The 14,262-nt window shown below is 37.1% G+C and overlaps 1 protein-coding gene across 4 annotated transcripts in view; it reads left to right on the top strand.

Annotated features, from left to right (window-relative positions):
• Positions 1-14,262, top strand: part of LOC128031481 (connector enhancer of kinase suppressor of ras 3) — a 129,930-nt gene that overhangs the window by 63,076 nt on the left and 52,592 nt on the right. For all 4 annotated transcript variants that reach the window (XM_052619775.1, XM_052619776.1, XM_052619778.1 and 1 more), the window contains exons 6-7: positions 10,166-10,285; positions 14,119-14,178. In XM_052619775.1, the coding sequence (XP_052475735.1) occupies positions 10,166-10,285; positions 14,119-14,178 (180 nt within the window). The remainder of the gene's footprint in view (positions 1-10,165; positions 10,286-14,118; positions 14,179-14,262) is intronic.

The following is a 14,262-nucleotide window of genomic DNA, read 5'->3' as shown; positions in this document are numbered from 1 at the left end:
AATTTCATGTATGGCGAAACCATAATGTTTAGCGACTAACATCACACACAAATCCGTTATGCACGTACACAGACAGAGAGTCTCGTTAATGTACATCTCGCCGCTACATTCGGCCGTCACATACAGAATTTTTCTGGTCGTTACACAAATCGGTGCCTTGCTGGTCGTATACAAGCTCGTCAAATCGGGCCACTGGTTATTTTTCAGGCTTCTTACAACGTCCATTTCTTTCTTGAGATTTGTTACGCGCTTGGAATCCATCGTACAATCAAGATTCGGATCAGATGCATCGTCTATGATTTTACGCATCAGATCAATCATTTGCTCTCTGTAACATTGTTTAAACATAGAGTCTATGTTGGCTTTTACAGGACACATCTTTCCTTCGGCACAGCCGCACTCCACTCGCTCATCCGCAGCAGCGCTGGTAGTGGCGGACATCCTTTTCAGAATTTGTTCCAAGACGTAAACCGAGCGTTTTAAAATCCACTACGATCCAGTGTTTTTTTTTTTAATCCACAACGATCCAGTGTTTTTTTTTAAAAAATGGTTCAGATCCGTCGAAGTCTTATTATTTGTAAAATTAGAGAGTGCGTCAGTTTCATACAGAGCCGATTCTGTCCGTCCACGTAGATACTGACAAATACTCCGTCGACCGCGCTGTAAAAACCCTTGTTCGCGGATCATAAGAAAACCTGCGATAACTGCAGAGATTATGAGGTCAGCCGCTCACAGGGTATAAAGACTAGCCGTAGTCACGATGAAGTAGCGGTGGATCTTCTGTACATTCTACCAAAAAATAGGTTGTGGGTGTTGCGCTCAAAAAGCGGAGGAGGGTGAAGGGCCCTGGTTAGGGTTTGACCTGCGAGAAATATGAAGAAACAAACTTGTATCTGATATAAACTAGGATAGTATAATGATATGACGTAAAAGATATTTTATGAAATCGAACAGATTCACAGAGATATCGCTACGTATGAACAAAGAGGTTGAGGGCCAAAACTAGAAAACAATCCGCGAGGCCTAGGAATAACACTTAGTTGGTGAAAATAAGATAAGAATGCGAAAGTCAGTTTAAACAAATTTAAACAGAAAGAATGAGCAAAGTCCTGGAAGCGTACGATTGTACTTGTTTAGATTAGATTCAACTTTATTGTCATTATGCAGAGTACAAGTACAGAGCTAATGAAATGCAGTTAGCATCTAACCAGAAGTGCAAGAATATAGTGTTTTATATACATAAAAGTGCAGAGTAAGTAAAGCTATACAGAATATACAGTGTAGTTGCTATATACGATATTGATCAGAGTATATACAGAATATAAATATGAATGCAATGTAGGGATCGTATGTACATGATGAACAGAGCAATGAAGGATTATATATACACTATGAACAGCAGGAACTTGAGAACGGCGGTAATAAATACAGTCGAATGAGTGTGCAAAAGTATTGTTGAACGATGTATTATATGCAAAAACAGTAGTGCAGTGATATTTTTTGTAGAAATAGTTTACTGTGCTTGTACATTAACAACTTTAGACAGTTTATGGTGTAATAGCTTTAACCATGTGCAGTTTCTTAGCGTAATGCGATGAGGAAGTGTGTGGTTTACAGTTCGCTCTAGCTTCCGTTAAACACGGCAAAGTCAAGAAATCTCGCAATTTTTGGGCGAAAGCGTTGGAACAAACATTTGTCAATGCGGTGTTAGGCTATATTGAACTCACGGTCATTATAAAGTTTTGTATGTTTATTTTCATTTCAACATATTAATGAACGCTGTTACAGATTTTGTCTTAGAAACGCACAATACAATAGTTTTTGTTAAAAGATAACGCTATGGGGTGTTTGAGTAACACCGTCTTCTCCGATGCTCGAAGTTGTCACCGCTTACAGGCACCCCACTAACCTAAACCTGTAACCCTATCATAATTATTTAAAATAACTATAAACTTCATGCGTGACGCCTATGTAACTGACTAAAACTAATATGTATGCTAAACAAAACATTTGCGGTTGTGAAAAAAATGAAGTGAATTAATGGATGTCAGAAACTGCTCGCCTCGCGGTTTTCTTAAAGAAGAGCGGGTTATTTAGACGCGACAAAGCGCAGTTCCAGTCGTAGTGCGGTTTCCCGGATCAGACCTTAAGCACGACGAATGACTAAAACCGTCAAAATCATCCCGCCCTCCACTTAAATGAACGACTTATCAATACCGGTTTATTTATTGAAATACTGTTTAGAGATGCATACGATGAAAATACCGCATCCATGACATCCATGACTTTTAATGTCTAACTTTAGTGTAGTAGATGGGTTTGTATTAAGTGTAACAGTCATAACAGAAGATGGTAAGACTCATTTTAAAAGTCGAGGTAGTGGCTATTCTTTGTCTTTGTGACACAGGTAGACCAGAAAAAGCTCTAAAGTGCATCACAATCTCAGTTTAAACACTCTCTTGACAATCGTTTAATCATCTTGTACTCTATTTTGTTCACGTTTTGTCTGTTTGACCAAACTCTGAGAAAACTGCAAAACAACGTGTCAACAGATCGGTCACCTATCTCTGGTAAAAATAAATACATGAATTATACATGTTTACGAGTCACACGTTGACAATTTTTGTCTTATGTGACATTACAGCTAAAATCACTGAATTATGAAATGCAAAAGTGTGTACGGCATTTTTCTATAACCGTTACAAAAGTGAGAACGTCGTAGTTCTCAAATGTGTTTGTATTACAACGGTAGCCCATCTAACAAATCTGGAGAAGTGGAGAAGCAAAGATGTTTAGCACATACACACGTACACTAGAGATGTTGCTTTATTTGAATCGAAGAAGATGGCCGTAGGAACTGATAACATTCTTTAATGTCGTCGTGTTGTGTTTTGTCAAAATAATAAAAAAGTTTGGGCAAATGTTTAATAATTTTTCTTAAATGAATAGAATACGCTCACCCCGCTCTCTTTCCCACGCGAGAGTTAGCATGAACTTACAGGAGTCTTAAAACAAAATGTGAATTGTGTCATCCGCTATCCGAAAACGATGAGTAAATCTAACGGAGTAATAAAAATATAATTTACAAATCAACATTTAACCAAAAAAAAATAAAATACTTTAACAATTGTATTCTGAATTCTATATGCGTTGTAAACGTTAGTTTTCTTGCTATACTCTCTTTCTTAGTGGTTTGGTCGCTCAAATACACAAAAGGTTATGGATAAAATGTATCTCACAAGAGAGTGGAAACTTTAACGAGTGTACCGTTTGATTTGTTTAGGTTGTAATAGTTTTAAGGGCAAAACAGCTAGACTTCATTTTTGCTTCGATGCTTCATGCGATCACACTTTTGGACAGACACAAAGTTGCGGTACAAGAAATATCTCAAAGAGAAAAACTGTAACTTAATTTCTTAATTTTTCATTTATTCCTATTACGATGACGCCACACAAAGATCGCATAAAAACATACGGTCCGACAAAAAAATTGTGAACGGCCGTCCAAAATCTTGATAGGGCTAAATCTCGAGGTGTAAGAAAAATGTGATTTACAAAACATCGGGATTCTTAGATGTGAAACACCCTTGACATAATCTGTTGGCATCTACAAAACAGTCAAAGCGTATGTTTTCTGTTCTAGGTAAGAACATTTACACCGAGTGTTATAGGCCGGGTAAATAATTTGAAAATAGTATTTCTATCGAATGAGAAAAGTTCAGCGTACATTGAAAAAATTTTCTGATGTAGAAATTATGTTTCTGCCAAACACATCCAAAGAGAAAGAGTTTTCTACTCGTGTAAGAAAAGCACTCGGGTGGATAAATTATATGAAGAGACGATGACGGTCATCGGTTATTTAAAAAATAAGACGATAGACGGTGTGCCTTGCTTTAGTGACACACAATGTGTTTAAACTACAGGATAGAAGGATGGGGATACTGTAAAATACAACTATAAACTTTAAGAAAAGTTAACTTTCATTACACTATTGTAAAGGGATCTTACAGTAGGCTAAATGAAAAGCACTACGTAATAAGGCTGAAGGGCAAACAACTGATGGAAAAAACACGTTGGGGGATACTGTCGGTTAAATATATTGTTTTAAATAAGGATTTAAATATAATATGGATAGTACTTTTAATACAAAACATATAAAATAGAACTACAGCCTGTTAGATGTACAGGCGGTCATTTTAATATTTTTGCTTTTAAATGGAGGTATTTTGGGACGGCTAAGCAGAGGGCCTGCAAATGTCTTTCCTGCTCTGTGTCTGAAAGTACCGTAGATATGTGAAAGGTTTACGACCGTAGCAACGCACATAAATTACATCTCTAGGACGCGTGGGTCTTTCCTGAACCATCTTTAATGGTTGAATACGATCGAGGGTCTTTCTTCTAAAAGATAAAGCAACTTCATCTAAACTTCACAGTCTATACTGTGACAAACAAATGAGCTCCTCAGCATAGATTTAAAGCAAAATCAATATTTTAAGTTTTATTTTTAAAAAACATACAGAAATACTTTGGCTTCATGTTTCATTGTGTGTGTGTGTGTGTGAGAGAGAGAGAGAGAGAGAGAGAGAGGGAGAGAGATAGAGAGAGAGAGAGAGAGAGTGTGTGTGTGAGAGAGAGAGGGGGGGAGAGAGAGTGTGTGTGTGTGTGTGTGTGTGTGTGTGTGTGTGTGGGTGTGAGGGAGAGAGAGATAGAGAGAGAGAGAGAGAGATGGTATGAAAACTTTGAAAATGGTGCTAAAAATAAGAACTTTAAAGAATCTAAAGTGATTAATGCATGACGCATCTAATATAATATAATCATATATATGATATATGATATAATATGATATAATTAATTTTTTATTATATAATATTATATAAAAATATAAAATATTTTAGGTCATATATATCATCATTTTGTTGAATTAAGAATCAACGGACATCAGATGTACCGGGGGTACTGATTATTAAAAAACATTACATTAATGTTAGCTTTGAAATAATGTACACCATTGACTTAGATCATGCGGTCTGGAACTCCACCCTCGCCTGCGCGGGGTGTGTGTGTGAAGCAGCCCCTCGGGTCTCACATACATTTCACTACGAGGACCTGTGAGATTCTGTTTATGATTTAATCATTTTTATTTTATTTTTTAAGTCGTATTATTTTATTTTGTGGGATATTTCATTCATGTTTGGACATCTCTCACCGGTCTAAAACTGTAAGGGATAATTTTTTATATGTATCATCAGAAATGTTTATTGTATATATACTATGCTATCACATTTAAAATAAGTTATCTTTTAAAAAAAAGAAGAGTATGGTGTGTTTTTTTAAGTTTGATTAACTTAAATGTTGAATACCTTTTTTTTTGTTTAATGAATTGCTTTAGTAGCCCGATGTCATTATATAATTATTTATTTCCATATTCTTTAACCCCTGGAGACTGAGTGGGTTTTGGGGACTGGAGATATTTTGACACCCCTCAGACGTTGGTGTTTTTCATTATCCTAAAACGTATTAGTGGCTAAAAGTCTGAATATCCCATAATATGTGATCAGCATGATTGTACATGTCTGTAATTTTGAGAAGGCTGTGTTTATGATTAGTTTTTGTTTAAAATATGTTTAAAATGTGTTTGTATATGTTGTATAAGTATTGATTGAATACATGATTAAAAAAAATGTATGATAAAATTATTTGTTTTGGTTTAGTAACATGTCTGTTACTGCGATGTGTTTTATAAAAACGATGAATACTTGTTTAAAATGTATGTTCCGGTTTAGTAACATGCCGTCATATGTAATTTAATATTGTTTAAAATAGAGATAAGTCTCTTTTTAACTTGATATGTCCACGCGTATGTCCGCTTGTTTATATGGTTTATCAGAATACAAATTTGTATAGCGCCGTGGATATTATAGTGATATAACAAGGTACGTGTGGCTTATGATGAAATTTATAGGCTAGTCATAATTCAGATCGCTTAAAAGTGTACGTGCATGCAGCATTTTATTGTATGGTGGTACTGTAGGTGTACGGTTAAAATAAATAATTAAACAGCTTTTTGAAAAAGATATGATATAAAGATGGATATAAAAGGTTTTAAATATAATATAGAAAATGTCTTGCAACAAATAATGTGAAATGAATTTAACTGAATTGTGTCAATGACACGTCCGGGTTCCTCAATAGACCATATTCTTCATTCTGTTCAATTATATATTCCCCGATCCTGGTAAAATGTATATTTTTTAGTGATGAACAAAACTAATGTAAATGTTTTGTTTTATATTGTTTGTGAATGTATAATGTGTTTATATTCATTAAAAGAAGAAAATAAGACTTGGAGACGAATGTGTGTACACGGGCATTAGAGGGAGAGAGAGGGAGAGAGAGAGAAAGGGGGTACAAGAGATGCTAGACGCGCACCAGCCGTAATTCATAGGTGAACCGTCAGAAAACTGTCAAAATCATGGTACTCCCGTGTGAGATACGTTTGGTTTTAATTAAAAATGGCTTTGAAGATATTATGATTGGTTAGTAAATTCGGAAGAAAGTGAAGTGTAGCGTGCAAACGAAGACGCTGTGAATACTTGCGGGTCAGGAAGGTGATGTGAAAACATCTCTTTCCTGCTCTCTAAAAAAAGAAAAAGAAAAAAAAGATCTTGTTTTATCTGAAACAGTCGGTTTCAGTATATTTTTTATACGGTTTAATTTATAACCTTTTTTTTAAAAGAACGGAATGTTTTTTCAACCTTAGTTAAATTGTTTTTAGATTATGTATATTATATAAACTATATAATGTTTTATATATATAAATGTGAAATAATTAAAATGTGTTGTAGATTATATAAATTATATAATGTTTTATATATAAATGTGAAATAATTAAAATGTGTTTTAGATTATATAAATTATATAACTGAAATGTTTTTCAATCTTTAATTGTTTTATATATATAAATTATAGGATGTTTTATATATATAAATGTAGAACACACAGACCCCATTTATACACCGCTCATAAACGTAATGGGAGGGGGAGAAACCGTATAACCACACACACATAACCGTATAACTGTGGTAAACTTCAAACAAGCTAACTGACACAAACTTCAAACAACTTCTGTCAAAAGCACATGATCGATGGTTGGGGAGTCTTTCATATACCGTTTTAACTTAGAACTAACAGGTCAATAGGGTAAAACTTTCTGTCAAAACCGCATGATCGAACTACTCATATTTGATCAGATACAACTGCAGTCACAAATTATGAGATGCATTATTTGAATGCTTGGTGAAAGAGATGTATTTTTAATGTAGTTTTAAACAGAGAGAGTTTGTCTGAACCCCCGAACATGGCAGTCACAAATTATGCCAAATGTGAAAACTATCTACCTCCTTTAGTAGACTTTGCTATCCTAGGAACTACCAAAAGTCCAGCGTTTTGTGACCTTAGTGAGCATGATGGGTTGTAGCGTGGTATAAGGCTTGTTGGTATGCAGGAGCTAAACCATTAAGGGCCATATAGGTAATTAATAATAATTTGTAACTGATATGGAACTTAATAGGTAGCCAGTGCAGAGACTGTAAAATTGGGGTAATATGATCATATTTTCTTGACCTGGTAAAGATTCTAGCCACCGCATTTTGGACTACCTGTAGCTTATTTGTTGAAGATGCTGGACAACCACCAAGAAGTGCGTTACAATAGTCCAGTCTAGAGGTCATAAATGCATGAACTAGCTTATCTGCATCAGAAACAGTTAACATATTTTGTAGCTTGGCAATGTTTACAAGATGGAAGAATGCTGTTTTTATAACATGGGAAATATGGTTTTCAAAAGACAAGTTGCTGTCTAATATAACACCCAGAATCAAGTCATTTGTAATTTTAACAAGTGCAGTTTCTGTGCTTTGGTGGGGCCTGAAACCTGACTGAAATTCTTCATACAGATCTTTTTTTTTTTTTTTTTTGCAGGAAGGAGCTCAGTTGAGCAGACACAAGATTTTCTAAAATTTTAGACTTAAATGGAAGATTTTAAATGGGCCTATAATTTGCCAGTTCACTAGGCTCTAGTTGTGGTTTCTTAATAAGAGGCTTAATAACCGCCAGCTTGAATGGTTTTGGGATGTGACCTAAAGATAAAGACGAGTTAATAATGTTGAGAAGTGGTTCTTCTGCTACAGGTAACAAATCTTTCAGTAATTTAGTGGGTATAGGATCGAATAAACATGTTGTTGATTTAGATACACTGATAAGTTTATTTAGCTCTTCCTGTCCTATAGTTGTAAAGCACTGCAGTTTATCTTTGGGTGCGATGGACGAAACTGAAGTATTAAACGCTGTAGAATCTACATTTGTTATTGTATTTCTGATGTTAGTAGTTCATAAAGTCACTACTGCTGTGCTGTTGGGAAATGCCAACACCTGTTGATGCTTTATTTTTCGTTAATTCAGCCACTATTGAATAAATACTTGGGATTATGTTGGTTTTCTTCTAAAAGAGATGAAAAATAATTAGGTCTAGCAGTTTTTAATGCTTTTCTGGACATCATTTCATGTTAACAAAAATAATGGCCCGACCACCCAATAAACATATATTTACACTGGCATTGTTATATTTTTAAATAACACAAAATATTATTTATTTATTATATTTAGTCAGAATACATTACTTAAAATGTGTAATCAAAAGATTACATTACTGACTATATTTTTTGCCAATTTTTTTTCATGTACTGTAATTTGAAATCTGCATTTTACTGGAAATAACTTTTACGTGCAGTGACATGTGAGCATATGCAGTCATATACAGGTGTGTGTAATATCAGGAATTGGGCAGGGTGAAGGACGTTTGGAATTTACATGCAAGCACATGCTAAGTGAAGGCATAATGGGTGACAAAATCACAAATACGAAGCATGAATGGTTTGAGTCTTATAATTTATTCCTTCACTGTCAAGCAACCCTGGCAGAAATAAAGGCAGTCCATTCATTAGAAATGGTCTGTGTGAAATGCAAGACAAATGTAGATGATTTGTTTTATCTTAGGTTATGTTGTACACTCTTTATATAGAAAAGAAAAAGTCCTTCTCATCAGGACCACCTGGTTGAACTTCATTCAACTTTTCAAATTATAGCCTAGGTTTAATCCTGAAACAATTCTAGTTGTGAAGTCTTCATAAATGCAAAGCAAACCATGGGATCTTGCTGTTTTCTTCAGTGTTTCATCGAGAATGTTACTGTTCATTTTGTTTACACTCCTGTTCTTGTGCACTGAGTGGAAAATTAAATCAAAGCTCAAATAGTGTTCAGTTTGTTTATTCAAGCCCCATGGTTTATTGGACTTACCCATTTACGTGCTTGGCTTCTGTGGAATATTGTGGAATTTTTAAATAGACCTAATGGATCTGTTTTTCCAGGCCCAAATTAAAGATTACATTAGATTAGATTAAAATAAGTGCTTACATTATTGGTACAATCAACATATTAGTCCACTAGACTCTGGAAAACTGCCTTTGATTATGTATATTTATTTAGATTTAGCCACAAGTATTGCTTTTGTATTGATGGGATACTTGGAACAAGCTTGCATCAGCAGAAATACTGTATAATCCACCAGTCTACCACTATTAATAATTACCAACAATAACTGAGTGGTTTGGGAGCATAAAGTGGAGAAGGGACAGTTTTGGGGGAGGAAGGGAGTTCCCATAGTTAAAAAAAAAAATCATAACTGATACTATGGCACAGGGCAAATATGGAGATCAACCTTCAGATGTATACACAGGATAAGTATGTATTTGTAATGCATAGCCAGGTGACACTTTATTTGGATAGTTCACTTTAGACACTTTAGACCTTACACTGTTAGGGTAAGGGTTAGGTTTAATATAATTAGTTGATATGTACTTGCAAAAGTTAGTTGAATGTCTGTTGGGGAACCATCAAAATAAAGGGTTAGCAAAGCAGAAATTCTATTAATAATAGTAATACAGTCTACTAATACTAATATGACTTCAAGTTGGCATGTCTAAAGTGGACTATCCAAATAAAGTGTGAATCATAGCCATTTTGAATTGCACATCTTGAGTGACAGATTTGGAAAATGCAGCTCAATCATCCAGCACTATTTTTAAACACTCTGTTCTCCTAAATTGCAGTCAAATGTGTTGAACAGTATTTGTGACCAGACTGTGAGAACCACCTCGGATCCTCTAATGAGCCACTCAGCATGTCTGGAAGAAGTTCAGCTGACCAACATCAAACCAGAAGAGGGATTGGTGAGAATTATTATTTTGTAATTATTATCTATCTTCATAATTGTTAACTCCATTTGAAAACAAAAAAATAAAACAGATAATTGAAAAAATATGAAAAATTCTTGCAACATTTAATCACCCCCCCCCCCCCCCCCCCACACACACACACAATTTTCTTCAGTGGAACACAATATATTATAATATAATTTATTCTTTTTTGGCAATTTTATTTTAAATACTTGATAGATCAATAAAATGGGTACCCAATTTTGAATAAAATATGTTGTTGGTAAAAATTTGTGTTTTTATAAGCATTTTGACATCCTGGGTTGCCAGTTTGCAAAGAACACAGTGTATTGCTGTCAATGAATCCAGCAAATAAACTGGGTCAGAGATCACAAATTCTACCTGACCTAAAAAACCTTGACATCCATCTAAAAAGGTTTCCCATGACCAGAAGTATATTAAAAAGCGGATGAATCTACAACTTATGGTGTAAGACTTGTTCCCTTACATTGTTAAATGCGCTCGTTCCTGTTGTATGTCCTCAATCGGGCAACTCAAGTCAAGTCATGTCAAGTCTGCTTTATACATGTATTTATATACCATATTTTTTTGGAAGTTGCACCTAAGTATAAGTCACATCAGTCCAAAAATACGTCATGATGAGGAAAAAAAACATATATAAGTTGCACTGGACTATAAGTCGCATTTATTTCGAACCAAGAACCAAGAGAAAACATTACCGTCTACAGCCACACTATACTGCTCAGTGGTAGACTACAGAAGCACTGAGCAGCATACAGCGCCCTCTCGCGGCTGTAGACGGTAATGTTTTCTCTTGGTTCATTTCTCTCGTATCATGTCAAATTAATTTTGATAAATAAGTCGCACCTTACTATATTCGCAGGACCAGCCAAAATATGAAAAAAGTGTAACTTATAGTCCGGAAAATACGGTATATAAAACACAGGTAAAATATAAAATACAACTATAAACATATACAAATAAGGTAATGTAAAAAAAAATTATAATAAAAGAAGATACAAGGCAGATATAGTTAACAAACAGTGCAGATATGATAATTGTAGTGCAAAACAGCTTATTCAGTTTGATAAAAGTGAAAAAAAGCTCAGAGAACAGTTCTTTATTTAAACTGACAGAAGAGGTGGTTGAATGCTGAATGAGGTAGTGAGCAGACCAATGCTGCACAACGTGTCTGGTGCAGGTCACAGTGTGTTAGTTGGGTGGAAGGACCTGGGAATGTGGGAGCTGGGTGTCGTGGGGTGGGTTTGTAGCTGAGGTCCAGAGTTCAGTGGTGCATGGGGAAAAAAGGGGGGGAGGGACCAGGTCGGGAGTGAATTCAGCTTCCTGACAGCATGATAAATGTCCTTCAGTCCGCAGGTCCTGTAAGGCAGATCTCTGTAATGCAGAGGGCTTTACAGGTGAGACGGGTTACATAAGACACCAATGATCTTCTCAGCTGTTCTCACTATGCGACGAACCGGGTATCCCTCGCTAATCATCCACCCTCCTTATCCCATTGTGCCACTTGTGCCACTTCTTGACATGGGTTTAACGACTTAAAATTATATAATACACTTTTATATTAATGGTAAGGTACTTTACAATCAGAATTGATTGGCAAGCAGCTGCAGTTACTTCTGTTTAATGCGGTATTGATTGCAATTGGTTTATGTTTTTAATAAAAAGCAACCTATCTACAATGAACAGAAAGAGAGAGAGTTAGATACAAAATATGCTGGGGAAGTAATGTAAAAAAGGGCACCAAAAAAGGGCATAGCGGCCATCTTGTGCTGTGGCGCTGGGCTAGCATCCATCCCATGCTGCGGTGCTGGGCTGATGTCCATCTTGCATCGTGACACTGAGCTGGCGGCCATCTTGTGCTATGGCGCTGGATTGGCGGCCATCTTGGGCCATGACTCTGGACGGGCAGCTATCTTGGGCCGTGGCTCTGGACCAGTGGCCATCTTGGGCATTGGCGCTGGGTTAGCAGCCATCTTGTGCTTTGGTGCTGGGCTGGCGCCCACCTGGTGTTGTGGTGCTGGGCTGGCGCCCACCTGGTGTTGTGGAGCTGGGCTAGCGACCATCTTGGGCTGTGGCGCTGGCTCAGCAGCCATGACGTGAACAGTTTTGGGAGTCTCTAGGATCTTTGACAGCATGGAGAAATAATCCAGAAACGTGTCAGCAGCCATCTTGGGCGTTCACGCTGAACTGGCGGCCATCTTGCCTCATGGTGCTGGACTGGTGACCACTTTGTGCTGTGGCGCTGTGCTGGCGTCCATCCTGCCTCGTGGCACTGGTCTAGCGGCCATCATGGGCAGTGGCGCCACCATGGCGGACATGCGCTTCTTCTCCCCTCTCCGTCCGCCATGGTGAGACGGTGGCTCTGATCCATCCCACACAAGCCCCGGGGTCGAAGGGGGGCCATGGTTGAGAGCTCTGTGGCTGGGGAGGAGACATAAGCAGACATACCACTGGTTCTTTGTGTGACGGAGTCCTTCTGTCACCGCCGGAATACAGGAAACCACAGAGAAAAATCCAATTGTGGGTACGTCTTTATTAAAGGCGCAATCCAAAGAATAAACAGTCCAGGCAGGGGTTGATATCCAACAAATCCAAAACATAAACAAACACGGACACAAGGCAAGGCAAGGGCACGATAAGTGACAGACATGAATTAAACAAGGACTCTGTGACATACTGTATACTAAGACAGACCGGGTATATATGCACAGGGAGAGACAAAGGCTAATGGGGAATAGACAGAGTGTAATGATTGATAACCAGTAACAGCTGGGTGCAATGATTTAGGCAGAGATGTGAGGAATGTGGTTAATGAAGTGACAGACACCGTGGGGAAGGAGGACATCTAGTGGATCCCCAGGGAACACAAACCAGACACTGTGACAACAATAGCGTCTTGAGCTCAAACAACGCTAAAAGAGAGCTTACGAATGGTCCAGACCAACCTTACGAAAGTGTGATTTACAGAAGATATACTTAGCGTACGAACATGTTGGGAATCGTGCCATAAGGTTAAGAGAGAGGTTAAGGAATAGGTTAAGAACTACTTAGCGGTAAGAACGTTTTGGGGAACCGGGCCCAGAACCGTAGTTCACTGACAAGCTACGCAATATCGCGTTCATTATCGAAGGCGATACATCTACGTCTGTGGGCCATTGCCGTTTGAGCTTCATTAGCTAAAGCTGAAGAGTGAATGAACACAGGAAAACTAATTAACTCAAATTTAACTCAATCAAACAAAACCTATCATTCTGAAATATATACAACATAATATTACAACTTGTATGTAATGCTGTGTTCCAGGCATGTTTTTGAGCCCTTAAATCATGAACGCTTTGTGAGCGGAAGGAATTGTAATTAAATTATACATTTTATTGCAACGTTATATTGTCTATTTCTCACCATGTACCACTTGCATAAACACTGCATCCGTATGCAATATTATCCGTAGGGGCTGCTATTGTTGTTTTGTGGGCTACGTGACGTCAGAGCTCGGAACTGGGAGTACATTGATCTAGTACAAGTTCACGGGTGGGAAGTCACGGGTTTTTTCTGCCGTTCTGGTGTACTTTTACGGGTAGAAGATTGGAAAAATACACAAAATAACTACAAAATAACTGGCATAACTACAGAAAATTATGTGAATGCACGAGTGAACTTGTGAAAGCACTAGTGAAAAACTGCCATAACCAATCAGAAATTTCTACATAAGAAATTATCTCTTTTCACTGCCAAATGTATAGAGTTTACTGTCTCTCCTTTTCTGTCATTTTCATGATTTTTCTTTCTGCCTTCCTGTTACTCAGGGCATGTACATAAAATCCACCTTCGATGGACTTCATGTCATCACTGGCACCACTGAACATGTGAGTAAGGGCTCCAATGACGAAAGCCTTTGTGTTCAGTCTACATGAGCAAAATAATGGAAAGTAGATGGGGCATCTTTCAGT

The sequence above is a fragment of the Carassius gibelio genome, chromosome A17 (assembly GCF_023724105.1).
Source record: "Carassius gibelio isolate Cgi1373 ecotype wild population from Czech Republic chromosome A17, carGib1.2-hapl.c, whole genome shotgun sequence".
NCBI lineage: Eukaryota > Metazoa > Chordata > Actinopteri > Cypriniformes > Cyprinidae > Carassius > Carassius gibelio.
The sequence above is the reverse complement of the archived record's forward strand: the minus strand, read 5'-3'. Positions and strand labels throughout refer to the sequence as shown.